A 16,279-nucleotide genomic window follows, 5' to 3' on the forward strand; every position below is an offset into this window, starting at 1 on the left:
GACTGATTTCCTTTAGGAGGGACTGGTTTGATCTCCTTGCAGCCCAACGGGCTCTCAAGAGTTTTCTCCAATGCTACAGTTCAAAAGCATCAATTCTTTGGTACTCAGCTTTCTTTATGGTCCAACTCTCACATCCATACGTGATTACTGGGAAAACCATAGCTTTAAGTATATGACTACTGTCTGGCTCACCACAAATCTTTACTTTGTCTACCTATTTTTCCCTGGCCATTATGTTTGGCAGATCCTGAAAAGGGGCATGAAGAAAGCAATTAATATTAAAGGTTTGAACTGAGGCAAACTGAAGATTAAACAAGTTGACATACATCAGTTATTTTCAGTAAAATGATTTTTTCCATCCTGTTTAAGATATAACTTTGTACAGCCTATGAAACATTCTTGTAATCTACTGATTAGTCATTCATTAGCCCTTACTTACTTGTCTCCATCCAGAATCTAGTGACTGTTTTAAAATATTCACAGATCTTAGGCCTTCTGGGTGAAAAGCAATCTTATCCAAAATAATTAATGTATATCTCTCTCTATTTTCTTTTACTGAGTTCCAGGGCTCTACTCAGATTTTTCAATAAATAAAATTACTTCAACATGAAATGATTTTTAAAAAATCAGTCCATCTGAATTTCAGAGCCTATTCAGTGGTTTGTATTTAAATGAAATTATAACAGGAATAAAATATTGTTTTGAAATCTGATATTGATTCTTATGTATTAGACTTTGAGGGGGATCAGGGTATTCAATCCTGTTACCTCTAAATGTAGAATTGCACTTATTAGATCATGTGTCCTAGAATTATCATGTCACATTTTCTGTCTCATTGGTCCAGAGTATTCAGTCTCACTTGTTAGTCACTCTTTATTATTTCTCTTTGTAAAATAAAGTTAAGATAGACATGCTGGAGTTTTCTCTGATGTACTGCTATAATGCACTCCTATGAAACTCAATATCTACAGACTGCAAACACTTAGTACCTGTCAACCCTACAGAAGCTGGTGACTGAAGTTCTCTGCACTGTTTCATGTCCATGTGGAACGCAGCTGTCAACCTTCCATTTGGCTTCATTGCTGTAAGAGATGAATTAATATAAAAGAACTGAAAGCAAATAGACAAGTAGAAAATAAAATACAGACAAGTTCTAAAACAGTGCCAGTTCACGTAATTTAAGATCAAAATAACTCGTGAATGAGTGAAGCAGAAAGGAAAGGTTGTATTTATCTGAGACATCTACTCTTCTGTCCCATTTCACTTCTGAGTGCTGACAGGCAACAAATGCCTGGGCTTGAAATTATTTGTAACTAAGCAGAGGAGATCATGAATGACCACAGCAGCCTGTGCAGCAGCATGATATTATAAAATATAGATAAATATTAATATAATAATTACATATATATTAGGAAACTGACACTGATAAAATTTTTTATCAAAATACAGACCATAATATTACACATCAGTTTTTATATGTGCTCTTTGGTTTTGATATGAAGCTCTATGAAGTTTTATCACATATATAGGTTCTTGTACCACCACTAAAATCATGACACAGAATTGTTCCATTTCTCTAAAGAAACCCTCTTTGCATACCCTCCCCATCCCTGCAATTCTTTATAACCCCAGTAACTACTGATCCCCTTTTCATCTCTGTATTTTGTCCTTTTGAGAATGTTGTATAAGTAGAATCATACTAGGTATATAATCATAATAATCCAATAAGCGTAATTATACACCATGTCACCTCTGAGATTGACTTTTTTTTCATTCACCATAGCATCCTGAGATCCATCTAAGCTATATTTGTTTAGTCATTAAGTCCTGTCTGACTCCTTTATGACCCCATATATTGTAGCCCGCCAGGCTCCTTTGACTATGGAATTTCCCAGGCAAAAATACTGGACTGAGTTGCCATTTCCTTCTTCAGGGAATCTTCCCAACCCAAGGATAAAACCCAGGTCTTCTGCATTTCAGGCAGATTCTTTACCACTGATTCACCTAGGAAGGCCCATCTAGGCTGCTAAATGTATCAGTAATCTGTTTCTTTTAATTGCTACAAACTGTCACCAATTTATGGTATTGATTTCGGGTTTTTTTACTTCCCAGTGGTAAGAAAGCAATACACATTCAGTAGAAACCATACTTGGAATTTTTAAATTTGATCTTTTCCCATCCTAGCAACATGTGGCATATTTTCCAGAATGACTGGACCATTCTGGATGACTCTGAGCAGCAGCAGTGAGCTGAGCTCCTGGCAGCCGTGAGCTGAGCTCCTAGCCAGCCCTGAAATCATGAGCGTAAACAACCGACACACTTACATTCATTCTGTACTCATACAACCATTCTGATTTTCACTTTCAGTGTGTGTGTGCTAAGTCGCTGCTGTCGTGTCCGACTCTTTATGACACTCTGGACTGTAGACCAGCGACCTCCCCTGTCCATGGGATTCTCTAGGCAAGAATACTGGAGTGGTCTGCCATGTCCTCCTCCAGGGGATCTTCCCCATCCAGGGACTGAACTGTGTCTTTTGTGTCTCCCTTATTGGCAGGCAGGTTCTTTACCACCAGCATCACCTGGGAAGCCCCACTTTAAGTAAGGTACTCAATAAATTACATGAGATTTTCAACACTTTTGTATAAAATAGACTTTGTGTTAGATGATTTCTCCCATCTGTAGGCTAATGTAAATGTTGAGCACCTTCAGGAGAGGCTGGGTTAGGTATATTAAATGTATTTTCCACCTACGATATTCTCAACTGAAAATGGTTTATTCAGACACAACTCTATTGAAAGTTGAGAAAAATCTGTAAGATGTCATTGTACAGAAGATGTATTACAGTTGCATTTACCCAGTGAAAGATACTTGGCTGATTTCCAGTTTTTGGTGACCACAAATATAGCTACCATGAATATTCAGGTAGAGATTTTTGTGTGAATGTTTTTCATTTTTCAAGCATAATTACCCAGGAGTGTGCTTTGCTGAGTTGTAAGGTAAGTGAGTATTTAAGCTTATGCAAAAGTCTTGGACTGTTTTCCAGAATTACTGGACCATTCACCCACCAGCAATGTATGAGTGATCCAATTTCTCTGCATCTTTGCCAGAATTTGGCATTGTCAGTATTTTTAATTTTAGCCTTTATGATAGATGTGAAGTGGTATTTCTTTGTGGCTTAATTTGCACTTCCCTAACTACTAATAACACTGACCATCTCTCTATACGCTTATTTCCTTACCACATAGCTCATTGGTAAAGTGTCTGAATCTTTTGTCCATGTTTCAACTGGATTGTTTGTTTCTCCCTGCTGAGTTTAGAACAGTACATTGTATTCTAAATAGTTTTTTGATGAAAATTTATTTTGCAAATATTTCCTGCCATTCTGTGGTTTATCTTTTTCCTCTCTTAATAGTCTCTTTCACAGAGCAAACATTTTTACTTTTGATGAAATCTAAGCTATTTATGTTGTATGGACTGTGTGTTTTTGGTGTTATGTCAAAAATCTTTTTGTCTAACCCTAGGTCATGAAGATATTCTCTTATGTCTTTCCTAAAAGGTTTAATATTACATTTTATAGTTGGATGTATAGTTCATTTTGAGACTATACACAATTTTTTGTACAAGATGTGATATTTAGGTCAATTTTCAATTATTTCCCAAGAATATACAATCATCCCAACCTCATTTGCTCATAAGACTATGTTGTTACCTCTATTGAACTGTCCTTACATTTGTCAAAAAACAAGTTTTCCTGTGTGGATCTATTTCTACACATTTACTCAGTGACATAAACTTGTTAATGATATTCTTTCATTACATTTATAACATTATAGAGCTTGTAGAATGGTTCTCTTTTTTATTACTTATATTTATAATTTTTCTTTTTTCCCTTGATAATTATACCTAGGAATATATCGATTTTATTGATAATTTTAACAAAATTAAATTTGTATTTCATGGTTATCACTATAGTTTTATTTATATTTCACTAACTGAACATTTTATTATTACATCTTTAATTTTATGTTAGGTTTAATTTGCTTTTCTATCATTTTTTGCTGAGTCCTCATAACAGTTTTTTAACATCTTTCTTTAGTAAAATAAGTAGTACTTAAAAAGATAAATTTCCTTCTATGTATTATTTGAGCTCCATCTCACACATATTTATATAATGTGCTCTCACAATATTTACTTTCAAAATATTTTCTAATAGCCATGGTAATTGTTTCTTTAACCTAGAGTTATTTTAAAGTTAGTACATATAATGCAAATATTTTGGACTTTCTAGAGACATCTCTTTGCACTTGATTTTCTATATCATTTCCATCTTGGTCAAAGAATAAATTCTGTATAATTTCAGTTTTATTAAATATATTAAGACTTGTTATGCACACACTGATGTGTGTGTGTTTGTTTGTATGTGTTTCATCTACACAGCAAGGTGTGGCTGGAGCCTCGTCTTCAGGTTTGAGTACAGGCTGCAGATGCCTGGGGAGCACTGTGCTGCACAGCACAGAAGTAAGTGCCTGAGTCTGTGGTCTGCGAAGAGGAAATGTGCAGTGAGCTGCGGCCTTCTTTAGGGACTGTGGTGGCCGTTAATCTTCCATCCTGCTTTGTCCCTGAAGGAATGTAAAACAGCTGTATGATGCGGCCCCCAGAGTTCTGAAGATACCAATTCACACTCTGTGAGGAAGTGGAAAAGTTACACTGAAGCGTGTAGCTGGCTCCCTCCTGGAGACTCAGGGCTGGGGGACTCTGTTCCACATCCACCCCTCGCACACCTGATGAGGAAAGAGAAACAGTCACTGGTGAGGGTCACTGTAACTCCTACTAAACCCTGAAAGTGCCCTCCACATCCCCATAGATGATGAGAAGGATAAAATGTCTTCAGGACTTGTCAGCTCCTCTCCCTCCCCCAACAATAGAGCAGCTCCTCATTCCTTCAGATTCCCTGTGGGGCAGCCCCAACTCACAGCAAACCTGGGCAAACAGAAGCCCCAGCACAGTGCCTGCTAGCCTCTTCATGATGCTTCCTTTTCTTGTTGGGACATTTTCACTGTAAGACACTTAACTAAACCCCGAGGGAGTGAGTGTCGTAAGTCGTTCCTGCTCCTGCAGCCAATCAGCTCACCCAACAAATCCTGCTCAGGTGACACTGACCTGACGCCCCACCCTCCCATCGCAACCAACTCAGAATGTGCTGCCAGGGGTAGAGTGAGAGAAGGAAATAGAAAGATTATTATTTTATGACTTAAGGGATACTTTCTGAGAACATACCTGAGAACGCAGACTCTGATTTGGAATTTGGGTGAATTTTAGGGAAAAGAAAGCAAAAATTAACTGTATAGCCCCGTCCTCCTCTCACATGGCATGAATGCAGTAGATTCTTCCATAATGAAATGCTTTTTCCCAGAAGTGCTGAGGATCCAGCTTTTGCTTCTCTTATGCTCTCACTTGTGGTTCTAAAGGGTGCTCATGAATCAGTACAGTATCAGAAGTTGCTCCTATTGGCTGGAATACTTTGCTGTATTAAACGGTATTTTTAAATTTATTTTTTAATTCATTTATTTTTAATTGGAGGATAATTACTTTACAATGTTGTGTTGGCTTCTGCCATACAATGATGTGAATCAGCCAGAAGTATACATAAGTCCCCTCCCTTTGAACCTCCCCCTATTCCTCTAGGTTGTCACAGAGCACTGTGTTGAGCTCCCTGCATCATACAGCAATTTCCCACTAGCTATCTCTTTTGCATAGGGTAATGTATATGTTTCAATGCTATTCTCAATTCATCCCACCCTCTCCTTCCCCTACTGTGTCCAAAGTCTGTTCTCTATGTCTGCATCTCTATGTTTGTCCTGCAAATAGGGTCCATCAACAGATGAATGGATAAAGAAGTTGTGGTACCTATATACATGTGGTACCTATATACAATGGAATATTACTCAGCCATTAAAAAAAACATATTTGAGACAGTTCTAGTGAGGTGGATGAAACTACAGCCTGTTAAACAAAGTGAAGTAAGTCAGAAAGAGAAAAACAAATATCGCATATTAATGCATATATATGGATTCTGTAAAAATGGTACTGATTATTTTAAAAGATATATATTTATTTTAGACTAGGGCTGCATAAAGAGCAATATTAGTTATCTTAACCACTAGCTGGACACTGAAAATTGAATTGTAATAGTTTTATTTTTATTAAAGCATCTATAATTTTAATTTTAAAATAAATTATTTTAAATAAAATTTTATTGTAAATATATTTTTTAAACTGTTGATTACTAGTTTTGTATTCTGCTTGTTAATTTTAATAAGATATTTTAGAGAAAAATAAGTAGTTTTGAAGCCATGTGAAGATAATTTTAGATGGTGCTCTTATCTCAGACTCTGTAAATAATATCTATTCTCTGTCAGTAGATTTGGGGGTAAAAGGGATGGAAGAGGAGGACCTGTATATTTTCACTGCAGTGAAAGTGAAGTGATCTGCAGACACTAACATTCAGATGGACAGTTCAAAGATGCTTCAGTAGTAGCAACACATAAGCCTAGTTGCTCCAAGGCATGTGGGATCTTAGTTCTCCAACCAGGGATTGAATCTGCATTGGCAGGCAGATTCTTTACCACTGAGCCACCAGGGTAAGCCCCACATGCTGCTTGCATGCCTGCATGTTAAGTCGCTTTAGTCATGTCCAACTCTTTGCAACTCTAGGGTCTGTAGTCCGCCAGGCTCTTGTGTCCATGGGATGCCCCAGGCAAGAATATTGGAGTGGGTTGCCGTGCCCTCCTCCAGGGGATCTTCCTAACCCTGGGATTGAACCCTCGTCTCTCTCCTGCAGCCTCTGCAGCAGGCAGATTCTTTACTGCTAAGCCAAAGGGGAAGTTCCATGTGCTGTTAGGGAATATCAAAAATCATGAAAACTCTTTATAGAAGCAGGGTTTCCAGACTTGCCTAGAAAGTGAAAAATTATTATTCACTTAATTTTTGTTTCTTTCAAAAAACTTCTTCTGGGAAATATGAATGTTCTAGACTAGAAACAATAACATTTCAGATTTTTCTCAGAGAAAGAGTAGTTTGTTTCTGGTAAGTGGAACAACTATAACACATCAGAGTCCGGACTTGGCCCTGGATCCAAATGAAAGAAGCCTTTGGTACAGGGAGAATTATTTGTATGTTTCCCACTTCTTATGTTGGGACTAGCACACTGAAACCAACATTTGATTGACATGAGGAGGAGCCATAACAAATTATTAACACCTCTTTACTTTATTGCTATGCTAAAATTATGATTCTGACATTCCTCAAAATTATTCTCAGCTACATCAATAAACTAGGTGCTTATTCCTTGTCCTCTTTCTCTTCTTTTCTTTATCCATCTTCTTCCCTTTCCTTTCCCTTCATTTTCCTCATCTCTTACTGCTCTCTGACTCTCCTTCCAGATGACTCTAGATTTGCTCTCATGACTGCTCTCCCCACTCTATCCCCACTTCTTCCCACCAGAGATACTGCACAGGTGCAGCCCCATCTGTCCCAGTGTGCCTCTCTCAGGACACAGTAGTACACAGCGGTGTCTCTCAGGGTGACCTGGGGCAGGACCAAGGTGCTGGACTTTCTGTCTGAAGCCATGGTCAGAGAGGCCATGCTGCTGTTCACTGTGCCTCCTAAGCCATGAATGACATACTGTGGACTCTGATTGGGATTTTGCCGATACCAATGTATATATTCACCTCCACCAATGGTAGAGTGGTTACAAGGCAGGTTTACATTTTCTCCTTCAGCACAATCCATGGAATTGGGCTGTGTGGTCTTAGCATCAACCACAGTCCCTAAAGGGTCAAGAAAATAAAATTAGCCCCTGACCACAAATCAGTGTAATTCTGTGGATCAAGCCTATAACATTCCCATAACTGTCTGAACCTACCCCCTATTCCAGTGTTTTTATCTATGTCTTGCAAAATATCATTGGTGTTTATTATATAGATACCAAAGACACATGGCAAGAATCTGAGACTCTATAGCCTTTATCTCATGGGTCCTTTGCTCAGTAAATCCAGGGATTTCTTACAAACTGGTTACTGCTAAGTGCTCTTCTGGGACCATGGCTATGATTTAACCTGTCATGTAGAAGTTTGTGCTCCCTAGCAAATGCATAGATCAGTTCTCAATTCCATTGTTATAATGCTAAATAGAGCACAGGGAGAGTAGAGAGCAAATAACACTTCATGGCCCTTTGACCTCAAGTCATCTCTTGTAGACACAGAACACTTACCCAAGGTCAGAAACACGGTTACTACAGTCACCAGCCTCATACTTCAAGGAGAAACCAGGATCATGGGCTCAGAGCTCAGACTTGTGTCTGCTCCTAGGCTTGTTTCCACAAAACAGAAAGAACTACTGCTGGTAGAGACATAGAACCAGAGCAGGTATCAGTGTGTTGTTGCCAGGATCTGCTAGCCAATGATCAAGCATTTCCTTGTCTAGCTCTTCCTCCCCTGTTTTAGTCATGTCCTCCAAAGAAGGAGAGACATCCCCAACTCACACGGTGTCTGCTGCCATCCTCTGTGAAGTTTAAAGTCTGGCTCTGTAAAAGGAACAATGACTTTTACAATGACTTTTACCAATCACAACGATCCATCTATCCAGAGCCATTGTTCTATCATTTGGTTCCTTAAAGAAATTGGTGTTCTATGAAGCTTATGGAAAACATTAATTAATACCAGAAAACTGTACTGAGCTCTGTGTTTTAAGGAGATGAAAATTTCCATCCACATTCCAGAAAATGTATGTGAAACTCCAGAGCAGGCAGTGATGTTCTCTGGAGGACAGAAAATATTAGTAACGTTGAGATGAAAGCTATACAACCTGGAGTTCTGGGCTCCTGTAAAGGTCCTTGGAATCACATGTCTACCACCATCTAGGTGAACATTTCTCAGTGCATCTGTTCTTGATATAGTAACTGATGACTCAGATGGTGTTCACCTCATTCTTCTTGAAGAGTGATCTTTAATCCTCATGTTCTCTATGCCCTTGCTTGTAGGTGCTGTGCACCAAGGATGCTGAAGCAGAGAGAAAAGACAGGAAGGAATGCAAACAAAGTCGGGGTGGAGTGTAGGGTGGATGTAAGTGGCAGAAAAAGTCAGAGGAAGGGATAAAAGCATAAGTAATAGGGAAGGGAAAAGATAATCAGAGGAGGCAAACAGAGAAAGTAGTGTTCAGGAAGGTACATGGAAAGAGCTTAGGCTGTTGGGCTAAGATGTCCAAAATCCTTGACCACAGACACTCAGCCAGGGATTATAAAGTACAAGTTGTCAAAAGAGAATAACATCTTCCCAATATTGGGATGTTGGGACCATAGTAAAGTCTCTGTCAGGCAAGATCACTCATTCCAACTCCACTGACCACAGAGGGTGGCTCCATCTGAATCCTTCCTTCATCACCTATCTACTCTCATCAACTCAAAAACAGCCTCAGTTCTCCATTCTAGTCTCTGCAAATAGCAAGATAGGTGGTCTATAAACCCAACAACCATCTCCTCCCTCAAAATTGTAGTATGTGTAATATATCGCATGTCACCCATTATGTAAAGGAACAGTATGGGTGGTGGAAAAGTTATGCTCAAACATGGATAGCAGATATTTTTTGTATGCAATATACTAAAACACTGAAAGGTGTGTTGGAATAAATACCTTTTCAAATAAAAGTATGCAAAGCTGTAGCTTTTAAATGTAGAGACAGCCTGCTCAGAAATATCTAAATTGGTGGTGGGAAACATAAGGACCTGATATCGTAAAATGCACTGAATTAGAGATGCAGCCTTTAGAGGGAATGGCTTCTGTTGGGACTGTGGATGGAATCTACCAGAACATTTTGATCTTACTCTTCCTTACTTTTGGATTTCTATTTCCTTTTTTCTTTCTTTCTTTTTTTTTTCCTGGAACTATTTCAGAAATAAAAGTGACTTTGTAGTTCAGCATAAAGGTATTCAAACCACAGGGTAACTCGTTCTTTTTAACAGGAAATGAATATTTAAGCGTTCAAAAAAGAGAGAGAGAGAATGGAAGTATGTCATTTTTCCTATTTCTTTGGCACATCAGTGGAAAACACTTTTCCCTTTCCTTCTCCCAGAAAGGACAGCTGTTTTCAGTTGAAGCAGCCCCCTCCAGTGACTGAGTAATTGAACTGCAGAACTAAACCCAGGCCAAAAGTCCACAAGTATGGCTCAGTAGTAAAGAGTCTGCCTGCCAATGGAGAAGAAGCAGGAGATGCAGGTTTAGCCTCTGAGTCGGGAAGATCTCCTGGAGGAGGAAATGGCAGTGCACTCCAGTATTCTTACCTGAAGAATGCCATGGACAGAGGAGTCTGGCGGTCTACAACAGTTCATGGGGTCTCAAAAAGTTGGACATGACTGAGCACTATAGTACTACTATATGATCTCTTAAAAGGGGGCTTCCCAGATGGCTTAGCAGTAAGAATCTGCCTGCCGGTGTAGGAGATACAGGAGACATGGGTTCGATCCCTGGACCAGGAAGATACCCTGTAGAAGGAAATGACAACCCACTCCAGTATCCTTATGGACTGTAGACCACCAGGCTCCTCTGCCCATGGGATTTCCCAAACTCGAACACTTCTGAGCATCCAACGTTTTGGAAAGCTCAAATTTGAAGGTAAAAGAAGTAACCTAATTGTTCATTAACAGAGGTGTGTATAAAGAAGATGTGATGTATATATACAATGAAATATTGCCCAGCCATTAAAAAGAATGAAATAATGCCATCTGTAGCAACATGGATGGACCTAGAGCATTTCATACTGAGTGAAGTAAGTCAGACAGAGAAATATCATATGGCATCCCTTGTATGTGAGATCTAAAACGAAATGATACAAATGAACTTACTTACAAAACAGAACAAGACTCACAGACTTAGAAAACAGACTTATGTAATCAGGGGAAAAGGATAGTTAGGGAATTTAGGATGGTCATGTATACACTGCTATATTTAAAATGGATAACCAACAAGGACCTATTGTAGTACATGGAACTCTGCTCAACATTACGTGGATGGGAGGGGAATTGGGGGAGAATGGATACATGTACATGCATGCCTGAGCCCCTCACTGTTCACCTGAAACTATCACAACATTGTTAATCGGCTCTACCTCAGTACAAAACCAAAAGTTCAAAAGAAAAAAAAATCTCAGTTGTAAAACCTTTGTACTCACCTGTGTTTGCTTAGCCATAAATTATTTTTGACTGTTTTATTTCAGTAAAACCCCTATTATGATTCTCCATTGTTGACGTCTCTTTCATTTTTCCTTCTTTAACCTTCCCATATTTAAAGGTTACTTCAAAAGTCCACATAATTCAAGCATTTATAAGAGAGGTTGTTACAGTCTGGAAACTCAAGAATGTTTCCTGAGTGAATAGTTGAATCTTTATTCATGAATTTAGTGAAAGAAAGAAATTGTGCTGAGCCACTATTCTGAAAACAATCTTCCAATTTTATGGAAAGCATGTTAAAAAGACTCTAACAGGATAAATAAAGGGTTATAATTATGGGCAAGTTCAACAATAGGGAAAAAACATTCAAAATCTAAGATGGAGGAAAATTATATTTAAGACACGGGAGTAAACGTCATGGTAATCATGCTTCATTCATTTAACAAATATTCATAAGTATTCACTGGGAGCCTGTTCTGTGGTAAATCACACACACACACACGTCAGCCAACAAGCACTACTAATGAAAATATAAGAACAAATAAAAATGAATTATTTAAAGTAAGTATGAGTGTATTAGTTTAGTGTCTGCCTGGAATGCCCGGAGACACGGGTTCAATCCCTCAGGAAGATCCCCTGGAGAAGGAAAATGGCAACCCACTCCAGTACTCTTGCCTGGAGAATCCCATGGAGGGAGGAGCCTGGTAGGCTACAGTCCACGGGGTCCCAAAGAGTCGGACACGGCTGAGCGACTTCACTTTCACTTTCATTATACTAGCAAAAAGCAGAAGAAAAGCAATTACTAGTACATTTTTTGTTTGTTGGGTTCTTCGCCTTTGTTTTTAGAAGATGGTAAAAACCACTACCAAACGTCCTTTGAAACAATACTGAAAAACAAAAATTACTCTGTATGACCATGAGGAATCTAAAAATGTATTCTTGACTATTGGCTCTTTTCAGAGATCTTAATTTTATAGGATTATATCTCTAAGACCATATGAGGTGAAGTTATCTTCCTTTGCTTGATGAAAACCAAAATAATGCCCACAACTTACTTTCAGAAAATCCAGATGACTTGACAAAAGGCTAATACCTCTGTATGATGAATACTTTTAACAGTCCAGAAATGGAAGAGAAATTCCTGAATCTAATAAAGAGTATCAATGAAAATATCAAAAATCAATACTAGTCTCTAAAGGATCACAAACAAGACAGGTAGACTATCACTGCTTCTATTCACTGTCTTCCTGAAGGGCCTGGCATCAAACCAGGAAAGGCAATAAGATGTATTAAGGCTGAAAAGGGAGAAGTAAACCATTTTTATTCATAGGTGCATGTAGAAGATGCAAAGGAGTCTATAAGCAAACTACAGAGCTAGAACCAATAGGGGAATTAATACAGTCACTGCTGCTGCTGCTGCTGCTAAGTCACTTCAGTCCTGGCCGACTCTGTGCGACCCCAGAGATGGCAGCCCACCAGGCTCCCCCGTCCCTGGGATTCTCCAGGCAAGAACACTGGAATGGATTGCCATTTCCTTCTCCAATACATGAAGGTGAAAAGTGAAAGTGAAGTCGTTCAGTCGTGTCCGATTTTTCACGACCCCAGGACTGCAGCCCACCAGGCTCCTCCATCCACGGGATTTTCCAGGCAAGAGTACTGGAGTGGGTTGCCATTGCCTTCTCTGATACAGTCACTATAAACACAAATATAAATTTTATTTCTAGATACTAGTGAAATCATTAGAAAGTGAAATTTAAATTTCATTTATTAAATACATGGGAATTAATTTAACACAAAGGTATACAGTCCTCTACCAAAAAAAAAAAATAGACAGGATCTACATAAAAGGGAATAACATAAGACTCCATATATCAAGATGTAAATTATCCAAAATGAATCCATAAATTCAACACAAGCCCAATCTAAATATTAGCAATGAATTTTGGTAGACGTTGAGAAGCTAATTCTATAAGTTTGGTGGAAATTCAAAGACCTAAAATAAACCTTGAAAAAGAAGAAAGTTTGAATTGCATTTCCAGATATCAAAATGTATATGAAGCCCCAGTAATTAGGACAGAATGTTCTGTTGGAAAGAGGATAAAATAAAGATGAGTAAGCAGGATCAAATCCAAAAATAGGTCCATATGTACACATCATCAATTGATTTTCTCCAAAACTGTCTATGCAATTCTATGGGGAAAAAGATGGTCTTTCTGGGATAATAGCTAGTGTCAGTTGCTCAGTCATGTCTGAGTGTGTCTGATTCTTTGTGATGCTGTGAACTGTAACTAGTCAGTCTCTGTCCATGTGATTCTCCAAGCAAGAATACTGGAGTGGGTTGCCATGCCCTTCTCCAAGGGATCTTCCTGACCCAGGGATTGAACCCAGGTCTCCCACATAGCAGGTGGACTCTTTACCATCTCAGCCACCTGGAAAGCCCCCACCTTGTGCTGCTACCACACAAACACTAGAATGTGCTCTCAGTGATATCTTATTGTGGTTTTAATTGCATTTCTGGCAACTGGCTATTTGCATCTTTTGAAAGTACCTTGACTCCTTCCTCATAACATAAAAAAATTAACTCTAGATGGATACAAGATCTAAATGTGATCAATGAAACTATAAAACTTCTTAAAAATACAGGAGAATTTCTTTATAAATTTGACAACTTAGATTCCTTCAAAAGCATACATACAAACCCAATCAGAAAAGGAAAAATATTAAATTTCACTCTTTCAAAATTAAATATACCTGTTCCCCAAACACACCACCTAGAGAATGAAAACACAAGTTATAGACTGGGTTAAAATATTTATGTTATGTATATCTGATAAGGGCTTCCCAGGTGGCTCAGTGGGTAAAGAATCTGCCTGAAATACAGGAGATACAGGAGACGTGGGTTCAATCCCTGGCTTGGGAAGATCCCCTGGAGGACAGCATGACAACCCACTCCAGTATTCTTGCCTGGAGAATCCCCATGGACACAGAAGCCTGGCAGGCTACTGTCCATAGGGTGGCAAAGAGTAGGATATGACTGAAGTGGACTGAGTGCATATGAATGCATGTATCTGATAAACAACTTGAATACAGAATTACAAACATGCCTATACATTTTACAGTGGTAAAAATAAATAATCTACAACCTAAAAATACATAAGCAAATGGTGCAAAGTGAAACTTCTCAAAAGAAATCACCCAAATGGCCAACAAGCTTAGGAAAATGTGTTCAACACCATTCAGTTCAGTTCAGTTCACTTCAGTCTCTCAGTCATGTCCGACTCTTTGTGACCCCATGAATCACAGCATGCCAAGCCTCCCTGTCCATCACCAACACCCAGAGTTCACTCAAACTCATGTCCATCGAGTCAGTGATGCCATCCAGCCATCTCATGCTCTGTCGTCCTCTTCTCCTCCTGCCCCCAATCCCTCCCAGCATCAGGGCCTTTTCCAATGAGTCAACTCTTCCCATGAGGTGGCCAAAATATTGGAGTTTCAGCTTTAACATCAGTCCTTCCAGTGAACACCCAGGACTGATCTCCTTTAGGACAGACTGGTTGGATCTTTTTGCAGTCCAAGGGACTCTCAAGAGTCTTATCCAACACCACAGTTCAAAAGCATCGATTCTTCTGCATTCAGCTTTCTTCACAGTCCAACTCTCATACCCATACATGACCACAGGAAAAACCATAGCCTTGACTAGACAGACCTTTGTTGGCAAAGCAATGTCTCTGCTTTTTAATATGCTGTCTAGGTTGGTCATGACTTTCCTTCCAAGGAGTAAGCGTCTTTTAATTTCATGGCTGCAATCACTATCTGCAGTGATTTTGGAGCCCCCCAAAATAAAGTCTGACACTGTTTCCACTGTTTCCCCATTTATTTCCCATGAAGTGGTGGGACCAGATGCCATGATCTTCCTTTTCTGAATGTTGAGCTTAAGCCAACTTTTTCACTCTCCTCTTCCACCTTCATCAAGAGACTTTTTAGTTCCTCTTCACTTTCTGCCATAAGAGTGGTGTCATCTGCATATCTGAGGTTATTGATATTTCTCCCGGAAATCTTCATTCCAGCCCAGCATTTCTCATGATGTACTCTGCATAGAAGTTAAATAAGCAGGGTGACAATATACAGCCTTGACTTACTCCTTTTCCTATTTGGAACCAGTCTGTTGTTCCATGTCCAGTTCTAACTGTTGCTTCCTGAGCTGCATACAGGTTTCTCAAGAGGCAGGTAAGGTGGTCTGGTATTCCCATCTCTCAGAATTTTCCACAGTGTATTGTGATCCACACAGTCAAAGGCTTTGGCATAGTCAATAAAGCAGAAATAGATGTTTTTCTGGAACTCTCTTGCTTTTTCAATGATCCAGCTGATGTCAACACCATTACTCATCAACAAATGTAAATTAAATCCACCTTGCGCGCCTTCTCTCCTCCCTGAGTCACTCAGTTTTGTCCAACTCTTTGCAACCCCGTGGACTGTAGTTTGCCAGGCCCCTCTGTTCATGGAATTCTCCAGGTAAGAATACTGGAGTGGGTTGTCATTCCCTTCTCCAGAGGATCTTCCAGACCCAGGATCTAACTCAAGTCTCCCACACTGCAGGCAGAACCGTCTCAGCCACCTGGGAAGCCCCCACCTTGTGCTGCTACCACACACACACTAGACTGTGCTCTTAGTGATATCTTATTGTGGTTTTAATTGTATTTCTCCAATGATTTATGATGTTGAATATATTTTTATATGCTTATTTGCTATCTGTATGCTTCTGTGGTGAAATAGCTCTTTGCCCATGGTCTAAGTGAAATGTTTGCCTTATTTAAATACTGTTTAGCTTTGAGAGTTATTTATATATTCTAAATATTACTTCTTTGTGGAATATATGGTTTCCAAATAATAGTTTTTCACAGTTGGTAGCTTGTCTTTTATGCTCTTACAATTGTTTTGCAGGGCAAAAGATCTTAATTTTGAAGTCTAGCTTGTCATTTTTAAAAAATTTTATAGACTGTTGTTTTGTTGTCAAGTCCAAAGGCTCTTGGCCCATACACATATCAAACTTTTGTCCTG

At 39.0% G+C, this 16,279-nt stretch overlaps 2 gene segments (V, D, J or C); both read right to left on the reverse strand.

The window, feature by feature from the left end:
• Positions 1–8,846, reverse strand: part of LOC113899945 — a 1,425,504-nt gene extending 1,416,658 nt beyond the window's left edge. Inside the window, 3 exon segments of the C gene segment in view lie at positions 7,491–7,492; positions 7,731–7,829; positions 8,273–8,846. Coding sequence covers positions 7,491–7,492; positions 7,731–7,829; positions 8,273–8,312 — 141 coding nt within the window.
• LOC113899952 lies at positions 4,355–5,054 on the reverse strand. The segment is given in 2 exon segments: positions 4,355–4,781; positions 4,974–5,054. Coding segments are annotated over 2 exon segments (372 nt in total).
• Positions 8,847–16,279: the final 7,433 nt, after the last annotated feature.

Source organism: Bos indicus x Bos taurus, chromosome 10 (assembly GCF_003369695.1).
Source record: "Bos indicus x Bos taurus breed Angus x Brahman F1 hybrid chromosome 10, Bos_hybrid_MaternalHap_v2.0, whole genome shotgun sequence".
NCBI classification, from domain to species: domain Eukaryota; kingdom Metazoa; phylum Chordata; class Mammalia; order Artiodactyla; family Bovidae; genus Bos; species Bos indicus x Bos taurus.